This window comes from Eptatretus burgeri, chromosome 2 (genome assembly GCF_056783735.1).
Source record: "Eptatretus burgeri isolate ZD-2024b chromosome 2, Ebu_testis_v1, whole genome shotgun sequence".
In the NCBI taxonomy this organism is placed as follows: Eukaryota; Metazoa; Chordata; class Myxini; order Myxiniformes; family Myxinidae; genus Eptatretus; species Eptatretus burgeri.
The window spans coordinates 3433937-3449038 of record NC_140962.1 but is presented as its reverse complement, the minus strand read 5'-3'; the positions used below and the strand labels follow the sequence as shown (position 1 = coordinate 3449038).

General features: G+C 44.8%; 1 protein-coding gene across 5 annotated transcripts in view; it reads right to left on the bottom strand.

Moving 5' to 3' along the window:
• The window catches only part of LOC147031276 (lipase member H-like), a 75665-nt gene extending 71487 nt beyond the window's left edge, over nucleotides 1-4178 (bottom strand). For all 5 annotated transcript variants that reach the window (XR_015052653.1, XM_085860994.1, XM_085860974.1 and 2 more), the window contains exon 1: nucleotides 4066-4178. Coding sequence is in view for 4 of the 5 variants with exons in the window: in XM_085860994.1 (XP_085717120.1) it covers nucleotides 4066-4156 (91 nt within the window). In the remaining variant the exon portion in view is untranslated. The remainder of the gene's footprint in view (nucleotides 1-4065) is intronic.
• Nucleotides 4179-15102: the final 10924 nt, after the last annotated feature.

The following is a 15102-nucleotide window of genomic DNA, read 5'->3' as shown; positions in this document are numbered from 1 at the left end:
CCACTCCAATTGGTTCATCTAATCACGTGCTTGTGAGAAGATAACATCGCTCTGGCTATTCCAAGAGAGTCGCCCTCAGTGCCAGCGAGTCTGGCAGTTCAGTCGAGCTGTCTAGCAGCTCGACAGGGAATGCAAGCAGCCATCTCACTTCAGGACTGGTGTCCCATATACTGCCCCTGATGTTAATGCAGCCTGGGAATTCTTCCACAGAAACCTGTTCTCTATTATGCACAGATCCATTCCATCTCATCTTCAGTTATCCTACCATTCTTCCCACCCATGGTACAGTGAATCCTAGGGTGAGGCAATTGTTTTGAAACAACTTGCCTTCTCTTCCGGGAAGGCAAACCTGACCATAGGCATTCTGTTGTGTCGTGTTCTTATGGTACATTGACGATGTAAATGCTCATGTGATCTTGAACATGAGAGGGTGCTCATGAAGGGGGGGGGGCAGAGAAATGAGCTTAAGAGAGAGAATATGGCTGTGATTGAGTAAAGCCTGTTTATTGTTCGCCTGTGGTCCGGATCTGATTTCTTACGATTAACACAAGTAAAATTGGCGACGAGGATGATGGGTTCCATTCCCTTACCTGTTCCGTTTCTGTCCTGCGTGGGGGAACCTGCTATTCCATTCTCTACATGGAAGAAAATGTTTGAGAATGACTTGCTTAATTGTTATTGATGCCACTGGAGAGGATGGCCTGAGAGACAAAAGCGCACTGTTCTCTTGCACTGTTTGGGGACTGCGGGACAATGGATTTTCTATGTTCTACTGGACATGGGTAGGACTTTCGATTCTGCTGTCACTGCTTTACAAAAGTATTTGTATTAGAAATCAATGTGGTTACTGAACGTTACAAATTCCATCAGAGAGCTCAGAGGCCAAATTAGATCGCCAATCAATATGTTGCGGCCTTCCTCTAACTTTCTGCCACTTGTGAGTTTGGAGAAATGTAAGAGGAGATGCTACATGATCAAATGGTGGAACGATCATCATGATCAACGGATGTTGTCCGATGATTCTGAGATGTTTGCTTGTGTATCAGCTTCGATGTCCATCGGTAAGTAAAGTTTCAGCTTTCCACATCACCCAGAAGGTCCCGAACTTTAATATCAGTCAGTCAGTCAGTATGCCTGGTGTTGGCTTAATGCTTGGGGTAGTGGGCTTGGGATCCGAGGGTCCTGAGTTCAAATCTCGCTGGGCTATTGAATTCATACCAGGTGGGGTTGACTCAGCCTGTCATCCTTCAGAGGTCGGCAAAATGAGTGCCAGATTACTGGGATGATTGAGCCATTTGAGTATCCTGTGTCGGAGTGGCGATCCGTCCAGGTTTGTGCCCAACAGCCTGGGAGACTGCTTCGGCAGCACCAACGCTCTGTACAGAGTCTGGTCCCAATGGATGGAATGATCAGTCAGTCAGTCGGTGGTTAAAATGAGCTTTATATATTAGATGTATATATATATACACACCCACAACACACAGGGATACATCCTGTTGATCATTTTTCAGCATAATCTTGAAGTGTTGGATGTGTTGGATGCCTGCAACATAAAGCTCTTCAGGATTGATGTGCACCATGTAGCCCCACTTTGAGAGCTTTCCTGACATGTTTGTGCAGTGGGTGGTAGTTGGATGGGGTCAGATTTGTGCTATGTGGTGGGTGTGGGACAACCCACATTTAGGTTTGGTGATGCTGCCTCCTGTCATGCGGGTGGTGTGAGGTCTGGAATTGTCCTGTTGCAGAGCACATCCTAGGACAGGAGACTGGGAGGAAATCTGCAAAATCTCATTTCTCAATATTGATGGAGCTGGTCACAGTTCTTGCAGGAATGAAATCAAAAGGGGACCGTTCATGTCTGTGAACACTATCAGCATGATTATTCCAACAGTCCGCCACGGCACCTTAATTTTCTTCTTCATACGACACGTCGGATGCTTCCACTCCATGCATGATCTCTTTTATTCCGGTTAGTATTGAAACTAACCCATGTGGCGTTCCACAATCATAGTACAACATAGGAAGCCATCCTCTTCATGATGTAAATTCTGGTAAATGAAGTAAGACTGAACTTCTTTACAAATGCTGGGAATCTCTGAGCATTTTGGGCACACACACTTGCATAACACCTTTTAAAATTTGAGATGGTTGTGGACAATCGTACGTGTGGGACTGTAATTGATGCCAATTTAATTGACAATGTCATCGAACTTCATGCGTCTATCACTACGACTAAGTTAGTCCACACACGCGATGTTCTGCGAGGAGGACATCCCCCCCCACCCCCTTGGTTTCTCTACAACGCTGTTCATCACACACACTTAAACAAGCTTTTTTTAAATCCGCCTTTACACATTTCTTTGGTGGAGGCATGATTTCCGATACTGTACGCTCATTTATCTGTAAATTTCGATTCGACTCACACCTTCCACCCATAGAAAACAGATAACTGCTCATTGTTCTCAAGAGAGACAACTTTTCAACTGCACCACAATCGTGGTCACACAATTCAGAGTTGCAAATCTGCAAGCATAGATTATCACCAAATGAGCACACAGTGCAAGGGTGCCCACCAACACAACATGGAAGCCTAACTAGAGTGAGGGAAACTTTAGGTCTTTCGACAAACCGGAAAATATAATTTTGCAAATCTCCATGTTGAACTCTCCAAGAAGTTGTCTTCCTAAAAGTCATGGTGGTGCTTCGTCAAGTACGTATCTGGTGGATGCTCACCCCTCCTTCCCTTCCCATCCCCATTCCTCACCTCAAATGGAATCACCGCAGACTCTGTTCGAGATTAGGAAGAATATCTCAACTCGGTATTTGCTTCCAAATCTTGTGTACTCAACCCATGTTGCTTAGTCTTCACCTTACTCCATCATACCCATTGCCGAATGTCTTTCACACTCAAGAAGGTAGAAACAGTTTCTGTCCAGCCTCAACTCCTCGTTGGTGATGGGCCAAAATGGCATGAGTGACCATGTTCTCAAATTATCATGTTCTGCTGTTTTTGCTTCTCCTTTGACCACCTCCCATCTGTCTGGAAGCCAGCAAACATCATTCCCATCCACAAGAAGGGTGTAAAAATTGATGCTACCAACTACTGTGCAGACCAGAACGCTTACTTCCGATGAAAGGCAAAGTCATGCAATCCATCGTTGCTGCTGATATCGAGTCCTTTCTTTTCTCAAATAGTTGTGTCTATGGCTATCAGTTTGGATTCTGTCTTGGTCACTCAACTCTGAATATTCTGCTGCTTCTCACTCAGCAATGTTTGGCTTGCAGATGTGTGTCGGTTGTCCTGAAATGTTGCATTTTCTTTACACACACACACACACACACACACACACACACACACACACACACACACACACACACACACACACACACACACACACACACACACACACACACACACACACACACACACACACACACACACACACACACACACACACACACACACACACACCTCAGCAGCACCATACACCTGATGAAACATGATACAGGTGTCACTGTTTGCTTCTTGTATGTGAGACTCCCTTCCCCTTTTCGTGTTCCCATTTCTCCCTCTCCCCTCCGACCCCATCAATCTCCCCCAGATGAGACCTAATGTCCGGTACACATTTTCCACATAATCCCAGATGAAGACCGCTTTGTGGTCGAAACGTCAAACCTGAGGCTGCACGATGTGATTGTGAAAAGTGTTGCTGCTTTCAATCCCAAGCGAAACCAATTATCTTGCAATTCGATGACGCCTCTTTCACAAAATAGAGAGAAAGTTATTTTACATTATGATCTTATAAATGAATGCTAACAATTTTCATCCACATCTGCATCGAAGCAACGATTCCCCTTTTGTTAAAGCAAGAACTGTATACATTTGCTTCGCAACAAAATTATCTCAAATCCAGACAATAGTTGCTGTATGTGAAATTTTAAAACGTATGTCGGTCTCATCCACCCAACATTATATAATCGTTCACATTGTAAGAATCAATATATAATCAATGAATGTTATTCAAGTCGGATTTTGAAAAGTAAAACGTGACATTTGTTACTGACCTGTGGTCATGAAGAAGCATTGACATGACAAGAATAGGAATAGAAACGAGTACATACTCCCCATTTTACATTTGCTTGTGTATGGTGTCATACAATTTGTCGATAAATTGGTAAATCAGTGACTTTTATCAATAAGACAGGAGTTAATAAGTAAGTCAGCTCTTTTGTAAGGGACAAAAGTCTACATATCAGTGGAGGCCTGTGCTTCTGTCACTGGCCAATGTTATATAGTTTGTGTGTGCACATCAGAGTAAAGATTCCATCTAAATTATGTCAATGTGGCGATTTAAATTTGTTGATATTCATTTGAGAGTGCAAAAGTGAATATACGAGGAGATGTTGAAAAGTAATGCCTCCTATTTTTTTTTTTTTTTTTTTTTTCCAAAAGCAGGTAAATATTTACCTTCGCATTCTGCGAAAGGTTATGTTTTGGTCGGCGTGTATTTATTTATTTATTTATTTATTTATTTATATGTAATCTTGTGATTCGTGTAACTCAAAAAGTATTAAACCGAATTGCATGAAATTTGGTGGGATGATTGGTTATTAGCCAGGAAGCATTCGATTAGATTTTGGGATCGTTCGGGTCAAAGGTCAAGGTCAAGGTCACGAAAAGGTCAAAATCGTCTTTTTACGATAACACGGTCAATTTTTATTCAATTTGCATGCAACTAACGCCAAAATGTTCAGAATTCAACGCCTCATCTTGTGATATGCAATATGACACAATGACGCCCATACTCTTGTTACCGGTTAGGGGTCAAAGGTCAGGGGGGTCACGACCTTGAAAAATATGCGGTTTTTGTCATAACGCGGTCAATTCTTGTCCGCTTTACATGAACCCAGCGCCAAAATGTTCAGAATTTAATGCCCAATCTTGTGACACAATGACGTCATAACACATGTCACCGGTTGGGGTAAAATGTCGGGGGGGGGGGTCACGCCCTTGAAAAATATGCGGTTTTCGGCATAACTCAGTCAATTCTTATTCGATTTGCATGAAACCAGCATCAAACGAGATTACCTTCTCTTGTTGAAACGTTGTATTCACCGAGCTTGCGAGTGAAGACTCGCCAAAACGACGTGAGTTGATTGTTGTTTAGTCCGTAGCCCCCGAAAGTCGGTGGGGGGGGGAGTCATGACATTATAGATATGTGGTTTGTGTCATAAGACCATTCATATGAAACCAGTTCCCCACACTCATACCAAGAACAAAAAAAGTAGTGGCGGCGAAGGTATGCGCTCTATGAGTGCCCGTTCTAGTTTTGAATGAAACAAAGCGCAGTCCACACATTAGTTCTTTGTGCCCTTGGGTGCAAAGTTTCGTTGTTCTGACACTCGATGTCTTCGTGCTATGTCAGTCAAAATGGCAGAGGGCAGCACAACATTGTCAATGCTGTGAAACGTGACGTGCTGGGGATGAGAGTTGGGATGACTGACTGCAGATGAAATGACTGGAGATGACTAGAGATGAGAGTTGGGAGCACCATAGTGATCCTGATAGTAAGAGATGCTCAATGGAGTACCCACCACAAAGGATCACCGGCACCGATTTGGCTCCATCAGATTTTTATCTCATCCCGAAACTTAAGGAACACCTTCATGGAGAATGATGGTGGAAGGCGACTGTGAGGAGCTGGTTGTCAGCAGGATGCGCAGTCCTATCGAGATGGCATCACAAAAGTACTTGATGGTTGGCAGAAATGTGTGGACTGCAGCAGTGATTATTTTGAGAAATAAATATGCACCATGGGACAACAAAAGACTGAACGTGAAAACTTTCCTTCCTCTTTTTTCTTCACTCTTTCATTCCTCTTTTTTCCCGCCTTTAGAATAAACTCCCTCACTCTGTTCAATCCCATTCTTCCCTCCAGTCCTTCAAAACAGCTGTTCACCACCACCTCTTATCGTCGCCCATCCAAATCCTCAATCTTCTCTACCCCCGATAATCCACCAAAGCCCACCTCCTTCAAATTCCCTGCTTTCCTTCCTGAAAATCCCTGTAATGTCCATCTTGTATTCCCCATGTTCCCCATCCCATCCCTCTCCCTTCCACAGATCTCCTAATGTCTCTGTTCCCCACTGTTTTGTCCTTCCCTCTCCCACGCCTCTTGTCTCATGCCCCCCTTGCTGTGCGTTATGTGTTAGTTCTCATACGAGCCTCAACTAGGTATACAAAAAAACAAAAAAAACCCAACAAAGATTGATGTTAATATAGTCACGGCCATGGCGGTTAGGTTTTCGACCGACCCAATTGTCGTGGGCGGGTGGTTAACACCGAACAGGCCAGATCGCCGAGCGGTTTTCCTTCGAGGTGAACATGTGATCCTCGAAGATTATGGCACACGCGAGAGGGGAGGCAGCGAGGACGGAGAAAATGGATGCACAGCACAAGGGGGTTTATCTCGAACCCACAAAAGATACACGGACGCGGGGATTTAATGAAAATAGTTCAAATATTTACAAGCGTAATCATTCAAAATGTAATCGTAAAACGTGAGGTCAATTAAAGCTTCAAGTCGAGGCGCCTCTATACGCGGACTTTAATACAGACAAGGGGAAACCTAAATAAAATAAAGAAAATCCTCCCTTAATTCTGGCACTTAGCTTTGTCCAGAGATGGTCCTTATTGAACTTTTGGGTCGAGCCGCTTCGTCCTGCATGAGAAGATGTGCCCAAAATGGTGCCAAGCCTTCTCACATCACAGCACTCATTTGATGAACCCCCAAAAAATAGCATAGTCAAAGACATTACAAGAGCACCATAACAATAGAACACTGCAATCAATCACTTACAGCAGATAACTGAAATGTACCATCTAGTGGATTGAGCACAGTGGTGAAACCTATCCGGCTCGAGATTATGAGGGGATTATTCTGCCCCATAACTGAATCACTTCACACATCCAATCTCTGGGGCCTTATTGTGTCTCTGCGGATACCACCTTGTCCCCCAGAGCTACATCAGTTGGTTGAGATGCAGCATCGGTCTCAGCGAGAACAGCTTCCGCTGGTGCAGGTATCCTCTCAGTTGACCCCGACCCCCTCTCACTTCATTCTTAGAGGAAGGTCTGCTGATTGTAAAGGTTGAGCTTCACAGCTCAGCTCGGTATCCTACATTTGGTCCACATGCCGTTTCCAAACGCAGGGTCCAAATGCAACATTATAATTTAAGGGACCCCGTCTCGACCTTACAGCACCGGTTACCCACTTGTGGTCCTGACGATAGTCATGCACAAGAACAGGCTGTTCTACCAGAAATTCACGCATGTTGCCTTTACCTCCACCAAGGGCCCGTTTAAAAAGTCTATCGTCGACCATTTTTCTGATGTCAAGTCAAACTGCATCCAATCCAGTACACAGTGGTCTACCAAGAAACATCTTTGCAGGACTCTCTCCGGTTGTTGTATGAGGAGCGTTGTGGTCAGATATCAGGAAACAGGCTAACTTTGCTTCAATGGTGCCCTCCTCTTCCCTCTCAGAGAGAAAAGCCTGTTTTAAAGTTTGGACAAAACCTTCAGCCAGCCCGTTTGTGGCTGGATGGTAAGGAGCACACCAAATGTGTTTAATTCCATTTTGTTTCATGAAGAGGTTAAATTCATCCGATGTGAACTGAGGACCATTATCAGATACTGGCTGTTCAGGTCCATTCCTGGCAAAAATCTCACACAGTTTGGTGATGGTCTGTTGTGACGTAGTTGACTTCATTACATAAATTTCTGGCCATTTGGAATGTGCAACAACCACCACGAGAAACATAGTGTCAAGAAACGACCCAGCATAATCCACGTGTACCCTCTGCCATGGGTCCGAGGGCCACTCCCATGGATGGAAAGGTGACACCTGTGGCACGTTCTGATGTAGCTGACACCCATCACAGCACTTAGCTATCTGTTTGATGTCCTTATCAATTGAGGATCACCATACGTAGCTGCGTGCTAATGTCATCTTTACTACCCCAATCTGTCCTTCATGTAGCTGTCCCAGCACCCGACTGTGCAATGATTGAGGTACAATTACGCGTGTGTCCCACAACAGAGAGCCACAATGGGCTGACAGTTCTTCCTTCTGGTTGTAGTCCGGTTCAATCTGTTTCGCTTCTGGAGACCAACCCTGAGTGACAGACTCGAACACCTGAGACAACTCCATGTCACGTTGCGTTTCCCGTCTGATCTCATCACTTGTGACTGGAAGTAATTCAATCGGTGACATGTGAAACACATCAACTGCATCAATATCCTTCTCCAAAGATGGCTGGATGATCTCAAGTGGAAGCCGTGACAGGGCATCTGCATTACCGTGATCAGTCGTACTCTTGTATTCAATGTTATAGTCATGTCCAGCTAGAAACAATGCATATTGTTGCAGATGTGCAGCTGCCATCACAGGTATGCTTGTGTGAGGGTGAAGGATGGATAGCAGGGGTTTGTGGTCCGTGACTTGGGTAAATGTCCTGCCAAAAACATAATGGTGAAATTGTTTTACTCCACAGATAAGAGCCAATGCTTCCTTATCTATCTGCGAGTAATTTTTCTCTGATGAGGTTAATGACCTGGACACAAAGGCTATTGGTCGTTCCTCACCATCTTCCATAACATGAGAGAGTACACTCCCTAGACCATATGGTGATGCATCACCGGCAAGTTGTCGAGGTCGGTTCGGATCATAATGTGTAAGTACGACATCAGAAGCGATCAACGTTTTTACCTCCGTAAATGCCTTCTCGCAAGCCTTTGTCAATTTCCATGTTTGTCCTTTCTGTAGTAGCTGGTACCATGGGTGGAGAAGTGTTGACAAATTTGGGAGGAAACGATGATAATAATTTACCAACCCGAGAAAGGAGTGAAGTTGTGGGACATCTTTAGGCTTTGGTGCTTCGGCCATCACCTTTACTTTGTTGGATGTCTAACTTCACCCTTCCGCAATGCTTTCATGCACGCAATAGGTGAGCTGTTCTTTGAGAAACAGACATTTGTCTGGGTTTACCCGAAGGTTGTGCTGTTTTAGCCTCTGTAAAACCAGTCCCAAAATTTGTAAATGTTCTCTGTCTGAATTCCCGGTGATGAGTACATCATCGATGAGACATTGTACCTTTGGGAATCCTGCCAATACCCGATCCATGGGACGTTGCCACACTGCAGGGGCTGATGCAACCCCAAACACCAGCCTGTTGTACTGGAAAATTGTACTGCCTGATAGAGCTGATATAGCCGATTGTACCACCGATATCGCCTGCCATATCTTTGTGATACAACACAAATGGCGCTCAATCACAGTCTGAGTTCTGAGGCCTTGGACACTCCAGGCCCCAATGTTGTCTTGCTGTTCCAGCAAAGCTCAAGGGGCCTCAGACTTGCACAACAGCTCAACGTAGTTCAAATAACTTCACCACAGCAAAAAGATCCCATCTTAGTCGCAGTCTTTTTTACGTATGTGATGGGATGAAGTGGAGCTCGAAAAAATCATGACAGGCACGGGAAGTGGCGGGCGAGGAACTATTTTATTCCACACTGCATATCAATACGCAAGGCTGTAAATGTAAACCTCCACCGGGGGTGCTGGGAAACTTGGAAAAAGTGGGGCGCAGTGACAGATACCTCCCAAGGGGAAGAGCTATGGATCGCCTTGAAGGGTGGCGTGTTGCCAAAGGAGAAGAGCGATGAGCCTGATCTGGCAGTTGGGGTGTGCAATCGAGCAATTGGTCTGAGGAGAATGGCAGACACGACGAGGAGAGCCAAGTCTGAGATAAAAACGGAGGAAAAAGAGTCGGAGGAGAAAAGATTGCTGAGGAGAGAAGGTCGTCCTGCCTGCCTGCCGCCTCCCTTTTCATCGTTCGTGCCTTGTCCTGTTTGTCATCCTGTTCGCGTCATCATCTTGCCCATCGTCCTCCTCCGCCCTCCTCACGCCTGCTCGTGGCTACCCCGTGCCCATTCTTCCACCTGTTCATCCACGACCACCTGAGTCCCCCAGTTTTGTCCCTTTTCCTGTCTGTGATTTTTCTGGTGTGTGGTACCTTTGGTTTTATTCACATGTATATAATTATTTATTCATTGTATTTCTTTCCTTCCCATCCCAACCCGCTGTCGTCTCCTCGCGATCACCATCTATGGTTCTTTTCAATTGTTCGTCGTTCAGGAATAAGCCCGTTGGTTTTAAAATGGCGAAGGTTCTCGTGTCTCTCCTCATGACCCGCGCACACGTAGTCTGTCACAATTCGGAACTCGGAACATCTCCACAGGACTTTATACTGCTCAGTACATCGTGGGATTTTAACCTCCTGCCACAACGAGCTCGACGTTAGTTGAACCGTTGATGCTCCATTTGCACCACAGCTCCCCCCCCAAAAAAAACAAAAAAAAAACTGCAGCTCCTGCAAGATTCACTGCAGAGGCAACAGTTCCAGCCTTAACACTTACAGACTCACACCTAATTAACCTCAACACAATAAACCAGGAGGGGCTGTGGGAAGAGAGCCATAGCTAATTTACCTCGCCTCCTTACCGTACTACCCCCTTCACTTTCAAACAAAACTCAAAAATGTACAATGGCTATATGTACAGTGATCTTCCCTCTTGTCTCCTTGCTTTGATATCCTGGGACACGGAGAGAATGGCTCCAAAAACACAAACAGGCTCACCTTAATGGCAATTTAACGTATCCAATAACCCCACTTCTCGACCACATCCCCCAGTGGATGCCACCTGCTCCAGCTGTCAGCTGAGCCCGAATACTAATTTAGAATCTACCTATCCAGTTTCACGGGCCACCTGCCCTCCATTGCACATTCGTTTCGAGTTGCATGGGACCGAGTGGTGCATTCCCAGATTTAGTCCAGCAGCCATTTCTCATATGAGGCCAAATAAGGAAGTTCGTTCAACACCCCCTACAGAAAAGGTTTGACTTGACAGGGTGGTAGAATCGACCCTATAGAACACCTCCAGGTAGTATGTGGTTTCAAATTGTGGTATCATTAAAATTCTACAGGCCATTATACATACCAAGGGTACTTACCAAGAGGGTCACTGTGGGCTAGCAAAATTTAGGGGGAGGGGTAACGTAAACGTGAATATCTTTGTCTAGACTCAACCAATTTTCAATATTGAGGTATCATTGGCTTCCTATTATAATTCTCTATCAGAGTATGTACAGTTATTTGAAAATGGCCTTTGCCATGGCATCACCAAAGCTAAAATATCACACCAATTCAAACTTTCTGACATTTTTAATTGTGTTCTCATATGAAGGTGAACGGTGTTTCTCAATTACTACTGGTATGTATACATTTTGGAAATCAAACGCTTCAGAAAGTATTGTTCTGCAGAAATTCATATTCATACAGAGGCACGCATCAAGAAAACTGCCACTGTTATTTTTAGCGTTCGTATTTTACTAGTGTATAGCAACACGGAAGCACATACATCAGAGCCGAGTATAATAGTTGTCTCTGGCAGCACGGAAGCTACTCATTCATCATAGTGGATGATAATAGTTATCATGGTCGACACTGGGAGCTGTGCATGACAACACAGAAGCACATCAGTGAGACCGAATCATAATAGTTGTGCATGGTTGCACAGAAGCACATTCGTCGGAGCGGTTTGTAATATTTGTGTCTGGCAACAAGGAAGCACATTCGCCATGGAAGCATGAAGATGTCATCTGTTGTAACTTTTAGTCAACGTCTTCTTCACCACTGGATTCAAAGATTGTTCTTGGATTTTCACAAGTTTCTTCGGCCATACATGTACATGCTTCTGTGCATGGCATGTGGTTGGTTCTGCATGTGCAGTCGGCTCGGCGACATAGAGACTTCTTGCAGTGACAGACGGTCAGCTCCGGAAGACCCCGTGGTGCTGGATCCTTGGTCATGAGCACAGGCTGCAGGGCACCATCCTGAATTTTCCAGCCATGTCCAGCTGCTGGTGGAAGGCTCTGTGTCGGCTCCAATGCTCTCTTCCATACATAGGCCTGGTAATTTCCTCGCTTCATATGTTGCTGTAAGCTGTCGAATGTAGGGGGGAGATTTTCATTTCTTTGTCCCCTTTGACAGAATTGCCAGTATCTCACATTGTTCACTTTCCTCCCAGCCCCCTTGGTTGTTGAGTACATTGCACATATGAAGCCTTCGCATGGTTCTGAAGTGCTGTTGCTGAGCTCAGGTTCTTCCCCAAACTGTCCCAGACTGGTCTGATGCTCTTTACTGTCAAGTAAGACATTGAAACCCTTTTTCTTGCCGAGTCCTGAGAGTGCACTGATTGAATCGCACCCAGTGAGTGCGTGGAAGCCGAGTAAAGCATTACACAACTCAGGTCCTAGTTTGTGTGCCAAGCTGTGGATAGGAATATACCATCCATCATCCATCGCTGTTGTGGGCTGTTTTCTTGGTACACCCGTGGCTGTTGCGGTGTTACACTGATAGGCAGAGTTGATGACATCTTGAAGGGAAACGGAGCTTGAGTACAAAAGCTCGGACTTATTAAGATCATATGGCTTATGGAAGACAATGTCATCTCGAAAGTATTTCTTTAGTCGAAGTTTGAGTCGCTGGGTAGTGTAGCTGTCGACTGCCACTCCCTGTCCGCGCAGAAAATGATTGTATCTGTCCTGAGGAATTGGCTTATCAAAGGCCTTCCCACCATTCAGGTCAGCAGAGATATATTCAGCCAATTTCTTGAATGCCGTATCGTAACAAGTTTCTTGTCTCCCTTCATGGGATACCGCAGATTCTCTCTCCCTGCCAGCATACCTCCCTGCCAGCATCACTGATATCACTGATATCACTGATATCTCCCTGCCATCACTGATATCTCCCTGCCAGCATACCGCAGATTAGCTTTGCTGATGTATGAGGCATGGTAAGCTCTGTGGTATCTAGCTTCTGCTGCCACTAGATCGTTACTGACAGCACCAGTAGTCCGTAACACGTCCTCATCGCCCTTTGCGATCGCTGTTTGCACAATAGTTTCACAGGCTTGGAAAGTTCTGACCATGGTCATCTCCTTTACCCTTCTGTGTGTTTTCTTCTTGCAGAAGAGGCACATAGTCCACTCAGTGGACGTTGACTGGGACCTGGATACCCTGGACGTCTCCGTCAAACTTGTTTCAGATTGCGTGCCAATCTTAGATTCTTCTGCTGGTGTTGGTGAGAATGCAGATCTTCTCCTCTGGAATGTAATGCAGGTTTTCTTTGCTTGTCCATTTTTCGTAGCAATTTGAGTGCCATTTAACATCCGCGGTTGCCAAACTGTCAAAATCTGATTTTAAACGTTCGTATACTTCATCTCGTCGGAGTTCCAGTGCTGCAACAAGTGTCTGTATGGAGGTATCTCGGGCTGTCCTCAGTGTCTCGTTTGAGTCCATCTGACAAATTATGCACTTGTGAAAGTTGGTCAACTTCTGTCTCTTTACAGGTAAAAGTTGCACTACTGCCTGACTCTCTGAACTGGCCATTGCTTCAGTTGGCTAGTAGGATTCTTTCAGATGTTCAATCTGGAATGACACAGAGAAGCAACTATGTTAACCCACAGCCTCTTTTACCATCATTATTTGCATGACATTTTTAAACTTTATTTTTGTAATTATCTAGTCCATAAGAATTTCATAAAAAATAGACTAACAAAGCATTTTTAGTCCAACAGCATGAACCTGTGAAAAATTCAATTGTTCAACACCCACGACAGAAAAGTTTGACTTGACAACTTAGTATGCTCGAAAAGATGCCTAAAATATAAAAAAAGCTCATAATATTTGATTTGTTTGTGATTTTTACCTCTTGTAGTTGTACAGTTGAATGAATATCGACATTTTTGCACATATATTCTGAAAGAGAATTATAATACGAAGCCAATGATACCTCAATATTGAAAATCGGTTGAGTCTCGACAAAGATATTCACGTTTACGTTACCCCTCCCCTAAATTTTGCTAGCCCACAGTGACCCTCTTGGTAAGTACCCTTGGTATGTATAATGGCCTGTAGAATTTTAATGATACCACAATTTGTAAGCACATACTACCTGGAGGTGTTCTATAGGGTCGATTCTACCACTCTGTCAAGTCAAACCTTTTCTGTAGGGAGTGTTGAACGATTTCATTTTTTTCAGGTCCTTGCTCCTGGACTAATTCAATCACAACAACAACAACAACTATCACATTCTCTGAAAGGCCATGGCTTCATATGTTAACACACTGTAGGTGTGGCCCTCAACGCAGAAGCAGGGAGGTCCTGCACAAACAAGATGGTGGGGGCACTTCAGGCTGTGGTGCCTGCAGTCCAGGTGCAGTCACCGATCTCACGACTTCTTTGCCTCCCCCTTTAACTTCTCAGCCCCCAGCAGCCAAACAGCTCCTTCGCTTTACGTCCCGCTGGGGAGGGTCTCCGTACACACACACACACACACACACACACACACACACACACACACACACACACACACACACACACACACACACACACACACACACACACACACACGCACTCTTGGCCTCAGGTTCAGATCAGGGGATGGTATAAAGGTATATTTTAAAAGCCTTGAATATCCCTTGCAGCAGTATATCCTTAACCTCAACACAATAAACCATGAGGGGCTGTGGGAAGCGAGCCCGAGCTAATTTACCTCGCCTCCTAACCGTACTACCCCCTTAGATATTAGAATAAAGATATTTTAAAAGCCTTGAATATCCCTTGCAGCACAATCAAGACAATCATTAAGAAGTGGAAGGTGTATGGTACCACCAAGACCCTCACTAGATCAGGCCATCCCTCCAAACTGGATGACCAAGCAAGGGTAAGACTGATCAAAGAGGCCACTCGCAACTTTGAAAAAGCTACAGGCACTTATGGCAAAGACTGGTCACTGTGTGCATGTGACAACAATATCCCAAGTACTCCACAAGTCTGGCCTATATGGTTGGGTGGCAAGAAGGAAGCCAATACTCCAAAAAGCCCACCTTTTGAGGTATTCAAAACACCACTCCGGAGATTCTGAAGCCATGGGGCAAAAAGTTTTGAGGTCTGACAAAACCAAGATGGAACTTTT